General features: G+C 42.8%; 1 protein-coding gene across 1 annotated transcript in view; it reads right to left on the minus strand.

Annotated features, from left to right (window-relative positions):
- The window catches only part of RB1 (RB transcriptional corepressor 1), an 84,220-nt gene extending 72,146 nt beyond the window's left edge, over positions 1-12,074 (minus strand). The window contains exons 1-3 of the mRNA XM_086476511.1: positions 11,980-12,074; positions 11,558-11,675; positions 1,359-1,471 (exon numbers count right to left, since the gene is read on the minus strand). Of these exons, the coding sequence (XP_086332637.1) occupies positions 1,359-1,471; positions 11,558-11,675; positions 11,980-12,074 (326 nt within the window). The remainder of the gene's footprint in view (positions 1-1,358; positions 1,472-11,557; positions 11,676-11,979) is intronic.
- Between the last annotated feature and the right edge of the window lie 2,423 nt (positions 12,075-14,497).

Here is a 14,497-nt window from a genome sequence, read left to right on the forward strand (position 1 = left end):
TAACAGACTGCAAAAAATTAATGAGGATGAAGCTATCAAATCTATTCAACTATTCCAACTATACCAAATATATTTTATTCCTTTATCAGAATATAGTATTCTGAGAGATTTTTTGATCTTTGTTAGATTAAAAACCAGAATATAAAACCAATCAGAAGCTCATTTAGGAATTCTTTTACCATGGAACGAAAAATTTTTCCAATATATCTGTGGGGCTCTAGAGGATAAGATGACTGGTAGAAATCTCTGCCAGTTTGACCCTGTAGCTGACAAAAAGCCCAGGGCTAACAAGCAACTGAGTATTGCTAAGATCAAAAACAGCAGAGTAATAGCTTACTCTTTGAAACCCTAAGGGAAAAAGTCTCTTTCAGTTTGCAGCACAAGTTGGTCTGTACTCAGGTGGAACATGCTGAACGTCACTGCACAAATGCAATTAGATTTCACCCACACGGTTCCAAGTCAGTCAAGACTGAAGAGATTAAGTCGAAACATAAGACGTGACTGCTGCTCCTGGAGATGATGCAAGGTAGAAGAGGGATAGAGAAGTCTAATCACAACTGATGACTTCCAGGAAAAGGATACTCTGGCGCATGTCTGGGGCTACCACCATGACACGCCCAGCGTTCTGCCTTAGCCTCCTGCCCTAAAGCATCAAAAGGCTCTGCTCCTGCACGTGCTTGCGACACACGGCACAGATATTAGGCAGACAGCACTGGAATTCTTGTCTTCGATGAATCTAACACAAGGTATGCCTACTGCTGTTGCCACCTACACTTACCTCAAAAGCATATATTGTCCTACAATCTTAATTTCTGTATTACGAACTCAGTGAATAGACAATGTATCAGTAACAATCCCCTAGCAAAAAAAAACCCAACATGTACAAAAGTACAAAATTTAGACTGGCATTAAAGTGTTTCAAGAAGAGCAGCATGTTGGCAAACAATTTGAAGAGTAACATTTTTTTCCACTTTTTGCTTTAGCCTAAGCCTAATGGCAGAAAAAAGGTTTTATAGAAAATCTTGATACAGGAAAAGGAAGGAAAATATTTTAAGGGTAATTTACAACAAGTTAAACTGATGAAGACTTTAGGTTAAGCAAGAACAAGAATCAGCTGTGTGATACAATCAAAGCCAATCACAGTTGAATCAAACAACTATCACTGCTCCCTCAACTAAAATATGATGGCAAGACTCCTAGTTTACCAAAATACTCAGAATTCCTGTAAGTAACCTTCACTTTAAAATCAATTAGCCTGATACGCACAAAGATTCACAATGCTTTAAATACATTCTCTTTATAAAAACTTTGACTAGTTAATTGTTGAAATCTAAATTCACACACTTAAATTCACTTACCTTATGCTTATACTTTTCAGAAGCTCTGTGAAAGTGAATGTCATTTCATCCAGATCAATTGCTACAATAAAGATGCAAACTCCCCATGTTTCCTTTTTCTTTTTGTTATAAGCCTTTTAGAAAAAGAGAAAATAGTTTTTATTTTTATTATGCAATAGAGGTGGGTAATATATGGAAAGCATTACTTTGGCCAAACTAGATTATAAATGGCAAAACAGAACACTCAAGCAAACATTTGACTATGATAGGCAATTATTTGATAACTGAAAACCATTACAAGTTTTACATTACAGATGAAAGACTGTCCTGGGTTACAGTGTAAAATGTGCCAAAAGAAAAAAAATATATTCTATTACCATCTTCAGGAGCTGTTGAGACCAGGTGGGGCAGTGCTCCCTGCCTCCCCCCTCTGGACTATCTCCTGTTACTGGGCACAACAATGCCTTATCACCTGACCCATCGATAACTCGCTCCTGGACTATCTCCTGTTAATGGCCCATCAAGGAACTGCCTCACGACTCCCCATCCCATTGTGAGATGCTCCGCCCGGGGAGGGAGGGGAAGGAGCCAAGCAGTCCATGCCAAATAAAAACGGAGATCTCGAACACCCTAGCAGCCTTTCTTCCACTGGATTCCCAGAGGAGCTTTTCCCCCCACTGGAGTTCCAGAGGACAAGAGCTACCTACCTACCACTGGACCTTCGGAGGAAGACCAGACTCTTTTACCTGATTGCTGCTTCCACAGAACTACACCCATCGCTTCAGGAGGACTGCAGCCAGCATCTTATCGGACTGCTACTGCCACCCTAACAGGGTGTCAGGTTGTATTTCTGACTCTGTCAGTGTAAACCAGTGGGTTGTTTGTTTTTCCCTGCCTTGTGTTATATATATATATATATATATATATTAGTAAAGAACTGTTATTCCTATTCCCCATATCTTTGCCTGAAGGCCCATTAATTTCAAAATTATAATAGTTTGGAGGGAAGGGGGTTGCACTCTCCATTTCAAGGGAGGCTCCTGCCTTCCTCCACAGACACCTGTCTTTTCAAACCAAGACAAAGACCAAGCACTTCAAGTCTTATTCCTAGAGTACAAGATCAATTTTACCAATACAATTTAGCAAAGCTTTGAAATAGAAGGTTTGGTTCCATAGAAGATTTACGCAAAGCAGAATCCTTGATAATTGCTTTTAAGTTACTATATTTGACCCCAACAAGACACTGAAAGTTAAGGAATAAGGAGAGAAGCCATAAGAAATAAATATAAAGTCGTTACAGGGACAGGCAATAAGTACTCATGAGCTTTATTCTCCACCTAGGTCTCAACCACTTATCACGGCTGAACCACAAACCCATCTCTTTGCTTAGCAAAGCGTGATAGTAACAAGCACCTTCAGGCATTTTCTGACCATACGTCTACACTTAAGGTCTGTCTTCTGCTGCTTAGAAGTAAGGTACAAGCTGTACCTGATCATCCTTCACCAAAGAAAAGCCATGGCACAATGACAGACATGCCATCCACATGGAGTTCAATCTTGACAGTTCACAAGCTAGTCACCTGGAGCTGCCAGGCATCAGTTACAATTCCAGTATCCTTCCACCAAAACAGCATCTCAACAGAAAACGTCTAAAGAGCAATGTTTTGGAGAAGTATGGAAAGAAAAACTTAAGCAGGTATACCACAGGCTTTAGAAACAAAGCTATTTTGAAGACTGAACTAGGTGTGGGTGCAGCCTTGCAAGAATCCTAAATCAGCAAACTCACAAAATGCTCTTCGGACGTTTGGCATACTTGTAAATAAATCTCCCACATCACCCAGGCCCACAGCCGCTTCAGCAAAGGAACTGCATTTCAGCACATCTCTCAGCAGCTCTAGGCAGATGTGACATCTGTTAGAGGATGGAGGTGAAACAGATCCCCAGGAGCAGAAATACCAAATTCCTGCTCTTCTATGCTGCTTAGTTTTAGCCCACTCCCTGGCCTACTTTTTTATCTTTTCCCCAATCACTCCACCTTGCTGCCTCCCAGACAGCACCAATGCAAACCACTGGGGCCAGTTCACTGTAGGAAATACTCCCAAAAGTCAACAGGAACCAGACCTGGATCCCTCCATCTTACGTGGTCTTCCAAAACTACCCTGAAAGGCCCTGCATCCTCAGCACCCACTCGTGTCCTTGCTTACTCAGCAGTGTAACCATGAAAAATAGCTTGCTGTGCCCATAAACGTTACAACAATTTCACTAACACTGCCAACAATTTTATTTTTTTTTCCAATTGCTCTGCTTCTTTCTTGAGACCAGTGTTTATACATCCATGAGGACTGGCTGGGGCCTCCTCCATGAAAACTTTTATTGGTTTGTGAAATTGGTAAGAGTTATAGTACAGGCTTGAATGCTAAAGTAACCAGCCACCTTCAACAACATGGTAACTGTCCATTATTTAAGTTACTACTTTCTTCCTGCATTCCTATTCGAGCATTTCTATGAATCATGACACCTTGTACAACAGAAAATTATTTTGAAAGAAGCTATTAACAGACTGAGATGCATTTGATAATACATAAATGAATGGATATTAATATCAAATAGTCACTATCTCTGTTTATTGGAAATGCTCACTTTTTAGATATTTTATGTACTGTTGTATACCACCAGCAACCTAAAGGCAAAAAAAATTTCTCAAGGGGGATTTGCACAGAAGAAAGGCTTTGCTAAGAGATGTGCTCCCACCATCTCTGCCAGCCTCAACATTCCTTTGCTGCGAGGTACAAGCTACCAAGCACATAAGAACCAAAAACATCCCGTAGGATGGAGATATCTGTTTTCCTGCACTAATAGGTCTGTGATGCATTGTAAAAAATCTTGACAGTTAAGGCTAGCTAGTGACCTACCAAGAAGAAGGATGACTACTCACTCACTGAGGACACCACTGCCACTGGAGTCAGTTGACCTTGTTTAATAAAGAAGTTCCCCTCACTTCATGCTCCTGCAAACTTGGACTATGCCATTGTTCAGTAAATACAACATCTTGTAGGGCAGGAGGACTGAGTGCTAGGAAGCGGTGAAATTGTTCCTGGTTTGCTGCCTATCCAAACGAGCCAAGTTCTCCTCAGCAGCTTAGCTCTAACCTGGGAGGATGAATGCTTGAGGGTTATAGCAATGGTTTATTCGGCAAGAGTGAGGTTTGATTTTGCAAGAACAATCTTTAAACTCCTTATCCAGTATGCTTTGGGGTAACAATTCATTTATTTCTACCATTAAACAAGACATCTGCCTCAGACACAGTCTGTCAATCCACTAGATTCAAATCATAACGGTGGTGAAACTCTAATATCAGGACTATCCCATTATCCACCCCTGGTATTACAGGATGCTTTGGGCACCTTCTCCTTAACCAGACAGAAGATGTTGGATGACTGCTGGCCTAACAGAAAAATTACACAGAACCCAGGATAAACAAATAGATTACGAACTTTTTTCTAGTACCAAAGAAAAGGTGAGCAGCACCTGAGCATGCCTGCTTCTTAACATCAGCTGCGCGAGGGAAGAGAGGAAAACATGCAAGAACACCAGTCTGGGCCTATCCCACCAGCTACTGCTGGTTAAAACACCCAAAGATGCAGGTAAACTGCAGTTTCCTCAGAAAATAAGACTATCCACCCGTACCCATGCAAGGAGATTTTACTGATTTTAATACATAAAATATAAATATGATGGGGTAGGAGAAGGGGAGAAGACATAAGGAGAGGTCTTGCTGGCAAGTCAGATGCCTGAGTATTCTCCTCTTCATACCCCTTCCCTCCCAAAGCTCACAGACATTTTTCAAGTTCTTTCCTACACAAATGAGTTAAAGCTGACTGCAGAACAAAAATGAAGCAGCATCACTCTGTTCAAGTGTTTTGCCAGTGCTATAACTCCAGGGGAGCCAATCCTATGACACGAACTAACAGTCTGTTTGCAGTCAAAGCCAGACGGATTCATCCCAGATGGACTTGAGGGCATGGGAATGGACACAAGACAAATTCACAGCCAGAAAATATTTTCTGAGGGTTTTCTTCTTGACCACAGTCTGACTCAAGATCCTTGTCGATACACCACAACTAGTGAAAATGGGTAGAACAACGGCTCAACGTTCGTCCTTGGCTGTCAGTCAGTTCCAGTAAGATGACTTCCAGCAACCTTATTTCAACTCATCATTAATTAAAGCCTACCAATCACTAACTCAAAGATTATTTAGCACCTAGTAGTCTACACAGATTTTTATTTTTTTTTTATTTAGGATTCTTGGGAACCAATGCGATAACTTTGGGCAAGGTAGGTCAGTTCTGTTGAATCAATACAGTTTTCTGTAGGAAAAGATCTAAAACTCTTTACAAACTCTTTCAAATTTATTTATTTATTATTCTGGGCTTAATATTACTACTATTTAATCTATTTTTAGCAGATCATCAGCTTGCCTAAATCTAATGAAAACAACCTGAAGGAGTCATAGCCTTAGAATGCTCATCAAACTGAGCTACTGTGACATGGGATGCTTGCCTCTCTTCTTTCTAGATGTTGCTGAAAGCTGTGAAGGCACTAACAGAAATAACTTCTGTTCTCTACCTCAAGAGGTTCTCCAGTGCTAAACCAGTCACAAGGAGGAGATAGTCACAGGAAGTCTCAGTTCTAGTTTGCGGTTAAGAGATGTTTATTATTCTGCCAACACTGATAACAGTTTTGATGACAGCCTACAAAAGTGAGCCAAGAATAGAAACTTCAAATGATGTTGTGTAAAAGAAGGTCAAGAGAAATGTACATGAGAAATATGTGAACACAGCGGGTATTTGAATCAAATGGGATATAAGATATCACATTGTAAATATCAAAAACCCCTGATTTTTTAAGGGGAAGATGTGGAATTTGTTGGCCTACTTAAACCTCAGCTACCACATCCTAATCAATATAGAGAACTAGCTAGATGGCACAAGAAACATTCACAGATATGTTCATGATTACAGGGGGGAAATGGCAGGAGAAAGAAAAAAAAAAAAAGCATTCATAATAGAAAACTGATCAGAATTCAAAGTTCTAGGAAAAAATTCCTAGAAAAAAAATTCTGAAAGCGAATACTGTACCCACTGACCACATATAAGAAGTTCTGTGTAAAGACAGTTAGATCCTCCATTTTTCAGCAATAACGGTTTTAAATTTTCTATTGAACATTGTCTGGAATGGAAAATTACTATTAGTTCTCAACAGACAATCAACTTCAAATATAATACTAGCTAAAAGTAATGGAAGTCAATGGAAAGTACTGAACTGATGAAAATAGTTCTTCTGATATGAAAACTTCCCATTTCACCTTTCTTGCATGTAGCAAGACTGGATGGGACATCAACCTTGCCTAGGATGGGCAGAAGACAAGTAAAAAAAGAAACTGTATGCCAGTTAGCTATGCTTTAAGTGCAAGGGCACAACACTTACATGCAATGCATCTGCTACTGAGATACTGAATATCACCAGCAAGACACTGTAGTGATGTATGTTTGCTTCGGGACTTTCGGTCGCTCTTTTTTTTTGTTTGTTTAATAACAGAGGATCCTAAAATATCTGTAATTTTGCTCATCCATCCAAAGCTTCAGTGGATTCAGGTTCAGTTTAGCCGCAGTTCTATAAATAACAGACAAAGCTCTAGACAGAGAAGACTTTATTAGCTTATATGTATTTCATGCTTTTGCCAAAAGCAAGAAGCCTCTGCGTGCCTTTTAACATGAGGATGAGGTAGTTTACCAACTACAATGTTTTCTTTTTCAAAACAACTACAACCAAAAGGAACCTATTTAATTTAAATGTGAAGTACTATGGCTTGGGAGCATTTGACTTCCTGATCACTACCTTTTTGGTGTATATAGAGCAACATATTTAAGAACTCATTTCATTCCTCCACTTAAGCTACAGTTCATCTTTTAAGTTTTCTTCACTACAAACATAGTTCAACTCTTGTGCAAATCGAGTGCTCTGCAGCATCTGCATACCAGTGTAAGTCAGAGTTGGAGATGAGCAATTAGAAACAAGGAAAGACGACAGAAACATCTTCAGATGCTAGACACTTTCTGGGGGAAAAAAAAATATGGCAGCAATAATACATTGTCACATCCACGGGGTACAGGATAATCACCACCGGCTTGAATTATAACACAGAAAGAGATTAGTGTAGTACTTGGGGAAAAAATTCATGGGCAAAGAAAGTTAAACTAGGAAGGACTAACTATGCAGATCTTTCATCATCAGAATTTTTTAATAGCGGGTTAGACAAGACACTTGATAAAAATTACTCAGGAATTCATAAGTCTGAACAGTTGAGCAGCAGCAGAAGAGTGGGTCACATTTCCCAAACAGTGCTATGAACAGCAAACAAAAAATGAAGCTCCTACTGACACATACTACAGCAAGTTGGGCTGATGAGGTTGAAGCACACCAGACCCTATGCCTCAAGGTCCTTGTCAGACTCCAATTTCTATCAATTTCCTAAACCACTTCAATTTTCTTTGCAGAAGTTTGGTTCCAATTTAGTCACCATGTCATCTGTTCCTCACATTTGTTCTTTCCAATATATTAAGCATCAATCTACTCAAGTTGTGTTTTCCTGCTTACATCACCCGATAATCTACTTCAGGTTCTCATTTTCTTGTTCTTTAGCAAAACAAACAGTAGCAGAACATAACAAATGCCCTGAACTTTTTCCTAGAAGCATTACTATGACTTCCTGGACCTCTCCTAGTCTTTCTTACACCAACAATCACATGCTGGTCACCAAAGTACATTAGTAATTCCATTCAATCTATTTACTCCATCTAGAGTTTCCAGGCACTACTGATTCAGAATACAGATTCCAGGATAGTTACAAAAAATTAAGAGTACAAGAAAAGCAAGAATCGGAGCGAATTTTTAAGCCAACAACTGTCAGTATGTAAGAGTCTTGAAATTAAGACAGTAAAAACTCTAAAACAAACATTTCATTTACTTAGGTAGCTTGGTTTGGTAAACAAGATAAACAATAGAAAGAACAAAAGTCTTTGTAGGACATTAATGCAAAAGCTGTTATTTATACACGCACTTCCATGTTTACAATAAACTTGTGCAGGCGTTCACCAGATATAAAAAGAATTGAAAAAACAAAACATCTTTCTGGTCATGCATCGGATATTTTCTTTCACACCACACACTAACAGTGCAGATTCAGTACAACATATCTGGAACCAGCGTTTGGGGTTTTGTCTAAGAGATTTCAAGTTACAATTTTATTGCAGAAGAGTGTAATTAAACTCTGGCTGTCACAGAGGAAAGCTTTACTGTTCTCTAGCTACAAAGGAAAACACCACCATATTTAAGAGGCAGTTGTAGTGCTTTGAACAATCTCTCCCTGCAGATCTAGTTTTTCCAACTACAAGTCAGCCTCATTTTCCAGAGAGACTGTGTACCCATCTCTCTTCTGTCAGCTTTCTCCTCCTCCACACCTCTCACTGGGGTTCAGCTGTTTCAAGGATTCAAGGCCCAGCTGTGTCAGGATGCAGCTCTATATCCTTGATTCAAACTGCTGCAGAAACAGGTAAGTTGACAGCACTGTAAGAAAAGCTACAGCATAGAGCTATGTAAGAGAAGAAAGGTGAAGTTTCAGAGAGAAGTAGGATCATTAGTAGCTCAGAGATTCAAAAGAAAAAATATCAGCGTGGAAAGGTGGGACATTCTGAAGGAGAAAAGCAGCGAGTCAGCCACTTTGATGGTGCCAGTGACTTCAGCAGATACCAACCTTTCTCATCCTGACTGATGTCTGTCTGGCCATCAGACTCTTTAGGTGTCTCACTGAAGATATAACTAGGTGGATAGGTCACCACAGCCTAGCAATCTTTTGTGTGCACGTGTGCAAAATAATCACCTTATACTTTTAAGCTGCATATACCTTGTTTGCAGAGCCTCTTTGCACATGATTACATGCACCCTAAGTGACCCAAAAAGGACAGTACTAATAGATGCTTTCACTTTAAGTCACTAAATACTCATTGAGCAAGGATACAGCAGGTGTTCAGATGAGGTCCAAGCCCACATTTGCAGCCTGAATCTCTGCCAGTTACCACAGTACCAGAAGTCTGGGCCGCAGCGCTTCCCAGTTAGCACTACAAGTCCCCTCCACATCCTTAGAGGCTTGGCACACACAATTCTGCGATCAACCACAAAGGCGGCAGCCAGCACTCCAGGGAAAGTAAGGTTTTGGATCTTTATGCTCTGTAAATGGCTTGAGAGAGGGATCATTAGATACTACCTCCATTTCCATCAGTGGTCTGATGATATAACCTTCCTCAAGTCAAACCAACTACAGTGTTAAACACAAGCGTTCTGGTAGACATTTGTCTCAACTGGAGTCCTGCTAGTTCCCTTTTTGCTTGAGAACAGGAAGCTGCTACACAAGCAGTTTCTCTTCCAGTTCAAACTGAACAGGTTAGCACTGAACCACATTGATTAAAAATCCACAGCTGGTGCTTGCAGGACAAACCCTGGGGCAGCCCCTCCAACACATCAGCTTTACCACAGGGGAGAAGAGAGGAGGCATTTAAATACAGCCTCCTCCCGAGTCCCTACAACCTGAACCAGAGAGTTACCCCAGGAAGCTGGGCTCCTATGATAATGACTTGGAAAGAGAAGCAGCAATTAGCCAGGCTGTTAATTCGTTTGACTTCACCCTCAAGTGAAGCCTGCACTGGTCTCAGCTAGAAGCAGCAACTCCAGTGACTACCAGGTCCCTGTGGAGGCACATGCTTGGCAGCTTCCTCACTTCAACACCTTGCTGATGTATCAGAAAGTCTGAAGAAAAGGCCTTGGATTGAACCACAGTGTAATGTAGACTTTCCTCTACATTGAAAGGCTCTTAGCATAGGCAATTAAAGTGCAATTAAGGCAAGACAATAAATATTAGCTATATGTCATAACAAAGATCTAGTCATTGCCCTGTTCTGAACAGGTAAAGGAGGTCATCTTCAGATGCTGAAAGGATGGGTTTCAAACGCCCTGTATCTCATCTGGCCACTGCTAGGTAACAAACAGTGAAATTTGCAGAGCTACACTGAAACCTGCCTTTTTTTTTTTTCACTCAATAGAACTGATTACTCCTGGTTTAGTTCACATAGAGGTGCTCAACTATGCTTTTAAGTAAGTGCTTCCTGTGAACATCCATGGCCAGAAATTGTACCTGTCATAGGAAGAGCTGTACAGTCTCTCTCCCACGCTGTTACTGTACTGTGTTGTGAAACTCAAATGCATCAAGAGCTGGTATACCCACACTACGGTTTAAAAACCACAGAAAACAAGGTATTACTAGTGACAGTACAGCTGTGGCAGGTCAGCTCAAGTTGCAGAAGAGTAAGCAGAAGTCACAACAAATACATAGACACTGGCCAACACAGGGGGAATAATACCCCAGTTAGTTTTTTTAAATCTAATTCAGGTCTGTATAGCAAAGTTTCGGACATGATTTAACTGTATTGTAGCTGTTCTCAGAGTCAACCCTGTTGAGACAGCAATACACTGAGAAGTGGAGAAGAAAAAAAAAAATCAGGAATGGGCATAACATTTTAATCTGTTTACACATGCCCAATGACTAACTTCGAACGGAAATACCTCAACGATAAGTACATACAGATTAACATTATGCAGTAGAAGAAGAAAGTTTAACATACAAACATGCCTTTCTTTGTAATAGTCTTCTGCAGACCCTTTCTGCAGCCTCATAAAGAAGGATGTAGCAGGAAGAAATACACAGAAACACACAGAGATGACCTGTATAAAGCTGACTCAGACATATTTGAAATAACTTGTTGCTTGAAGAATTAGCTGAGCGCACGGTGTTGTTTTCTACTATCATTTATTAGTAATCTAAAAGAATTCTGGAGTCCATATCTTTATTGGAAAACATTATCAAAAAAAAAAAAAAAGGAGATATAGAGAAACCAGTTTATATAGGCATGCACATGGCTACATCCAGCTTCAGCCTAAATGCACTTGGAAAAAACAAGTCGAAAGTCAGAACTCATACCGCAGAAGCCTTGGCTGCAAGACACTTGCCGGAGCCCCCCCCGCGCAGCAAAGTTACAGTTTAATATGTCACCTCGGGCACAGGCCAGACACCACCGCAGAGGTCCGAGTTACACGCAGCAGGTACTCACTAGAGCTCCATCCACAGCCGCTAAGCTCTCGTACGTCTTCCACGCTTTCTCCCTCACGCTCTCCGACACTTTCAGGGCATCGCAGAGCACGACGAAGTCAGCTTCCCCAATTTCGAGCCTAGGAAAAGCGAAACGCATCACCAGCGGGGACTCCCCGCACCACACCAGCTGCGTACTGGGGCACGGAGCTACGAGGGCACACCAGTTGCTGGAGGGCGCCCCGGGGAGACACCGCCCCACCGGCCAGAGGAGCCCGGGAAGAGGCACAACCCGGACCGCTGGGCGCAGGGAGCCCCGGCAGGGCAGGGCAGCGCAGCCCAGGCTCGCCACCTCCAGCCGCAGGGCAGCCCGGCCGCTTCCCTCCCGCCGCCGCGGCTCCCGGCCCGCCCGCGCAAGACGACCCCAGCCCAGGCGGCGCTTACCGGGGGGTGGCGGGCGGCGGCGCGGAGCTGCCCTCGGGGCTGGCGCGATGGCTCCTGGCGGCGGCGCCCGCCCTGCGAGGGGGTTTGGGCGGCATGGCGGCCCGCGCACGGGCGGCCGCTGGGCCCCGCCGTTCGAGCGGCAGTAACGACGGGCCACCGGCTACCGCTCCGCGACCCCTCCCCGCCGCCCAAACCGCGGGAAAACTGCGTCACCGCCAGCCGCTCACCGTCACTTCCGGGCCGGTCTGCCGCCACCGCCTCACCCACCCCACCCGCCGGCGAGGAGTGACGACCGCACCCCCATCTTGGTGCGTCTCGGAACCCGGAAGGAGAAGCTAACCGCACCAGCCGCTCAGCCAATTAACGCGCTTCTTTCTCCGCGATGGCCAATAGGAGCCAGCTCCGCTTCGCGCGTCCCGGCAACTGGAGCGAGGGCGCGGCCCGCGGCTCGAGGGCGGTGGCTCGCGGGCGGGCGGGGCTCCATTCCCTGAGGCGGCGGCGGCAGCGGCGGGGTGGGGCGGCGGCGGCGGCGGCGCCTCGCCTCGCCGCCGACGGCTGACAGGGCAGCAGGCCCGTGCCTGGCGGGGCCTCTCGCCCTCGCAGCCTCGGTTTTACCTTACAGCCGAAGTGAATCAAGGCTGAGGAGGCAGCAAGGGAAGGAGCAATGGCGTCCGGCTGCCTCAGCTGCAGATGGCAGGTGGCGGAGGGAGAGGGGGCATGGCGGTGAGGCTGGCAGTGCAGCTCCCTCACAAGATAAGCACTTGCAACCTCGGTGTTAAGAGACCCTCCAGGGTCCTTCAGTCACTCCAGAGATGATAGTCCAGCTATTTCTGACATTCCAGGTACTCGACATGCTGGAGGCCGTCGATATGTCTGTCCCATGACATGGGAAGAACCATAGACCTATATATAAAAATAAATAACTATACAGATGTAGAGCAGGACAAAAATTACAAATCCTTGATGACCATCTCTCAATCTGACGTTCATCCAGGTCCTAACTAAAATAGTGCTTTTAACACTATGCGTTACAGTTATGTTTAATGTAAGAGATTGTCCAGTCTTTGGGCATTTTCTGGGTTTTAAGCCACTGAGATTCAAATCCCCAGTGCCCCTGAGTCACAGATCTTAAAAGTCTGCTCTGCTGTCCGCAGTCACATAGCCACATTTAGATCACTGCTGCAAACAAGTATGTTTATTTTCAGATGTTTATGACTTCTTAGAGAAAGCTAAAATACTTGTATGTAAGGATGCTTTACTACATGCACACATTTATCATTCATCTGTAAAGCAACTAGTTTTAGTGAGATTGCTGTCAAAGCCTTGGATTTATTTTTTTTTTAAAAACCCACAAGTACAACTATGGTGTACAACAAAAATTCACTAGTATTCTTAAGATTTCCATACTTTATTAATTTTTTCAGGCTTATATTCATTAACTTATTTTAAAACAGGAGTACAGTCTATTTTTCCTAATTAGAATTAAACCAATTACAGTAAAGTGAATACAAAACAAATGCGATTTCTGAAGCAAATCAAAGTACATAAACTCCAAATGAAGTGTTTGGGTTGCAGACTGTAGTGGGATTCACACATTTCTTATTATGATTCTAGTAAAACTGTGACAGTAACTTAACCTTGCTTCTAAGCACACTTAAATACTTTTTGTAATCAGATGATACCAGATGCTGTGGAAGGTTCATCGGAGTCTAGGACTGCATGTCATCTACAGTTGAACCACAGACAACTAGGCAGATCTACCAGCTTGGAAAAATAAGCTAAAACGCTAAACCATCGCCTTCTCCTCACAACTGGCTTTAAAAGCACAGAATTTAAAATGCGAGCAAAGCGCATCAGAAAACTTGGTCACAGCCAGTGGAGACCTTCCCAGCTGTCAGCAAGAAGGAAACACACCCTCCTGGGTAGCTTCCCTCACAGCTGCTTTAACATGCTTTTAGAGCCAGGCCCTAGATCATCCAAATGGTAGGCAAATAATTTGTGTTCCTCTCATAACCCCTTGTGCATTAATGCTTAGGGAACATCTTATCCTTTTAAAGAGTTACCAACTCAGTGTAAATACCAATTTTCTAAAACTGTTTGTGTGCCAGGCACCTTCTCAGGTCAAATTTTATGCACTTTGTCAACAAGCAAGGCACTTAGGGCTCCCCTCCATGAGCAGGTACAACCAAAATATAATCTCAGAATGCTTCAAGTTATAGATGGGAGGAGAAGAAAGGAGGCAGCAGATGAATTGATCTACAATAACCTTTAATCCTCCATCCTGGAGCCTCAGATGTTGTAACTACATCTAAACTGCAGTGAGAAGACTTAATGGGTGCGTACGTACTTCCAAAGAAAGGCACAGGCGTGTGTAAAGACATATGTAAAAGGCTGTGCTTCCCTTCCCCTCACCACTTGTTACATGCACTGATTTGAATGTTTTAATCCTGTATTTTAAAACGTTTTCTTTTAAATGGAGCCTTTGGGCTTTTGCAATAAAATGACAAAGGAAAGAAGA

The sequence above is a fragment of the Leptosomus discolor genome, chromosome 1 (assembly GCF_034619465.1).
Source record: "Leptosomus discolor isolate bLepDis1 chromosome 1, bLepDis1.hap2, whole genome shotgun sequence".
NCBI classification, from domain to species: domain Eukaryota; kingdom Metazoa; phylum Chordata; class Aves; order Leptosomiformes; family Leptosomidae; genus Leptosomus; species Leptosomus discolor.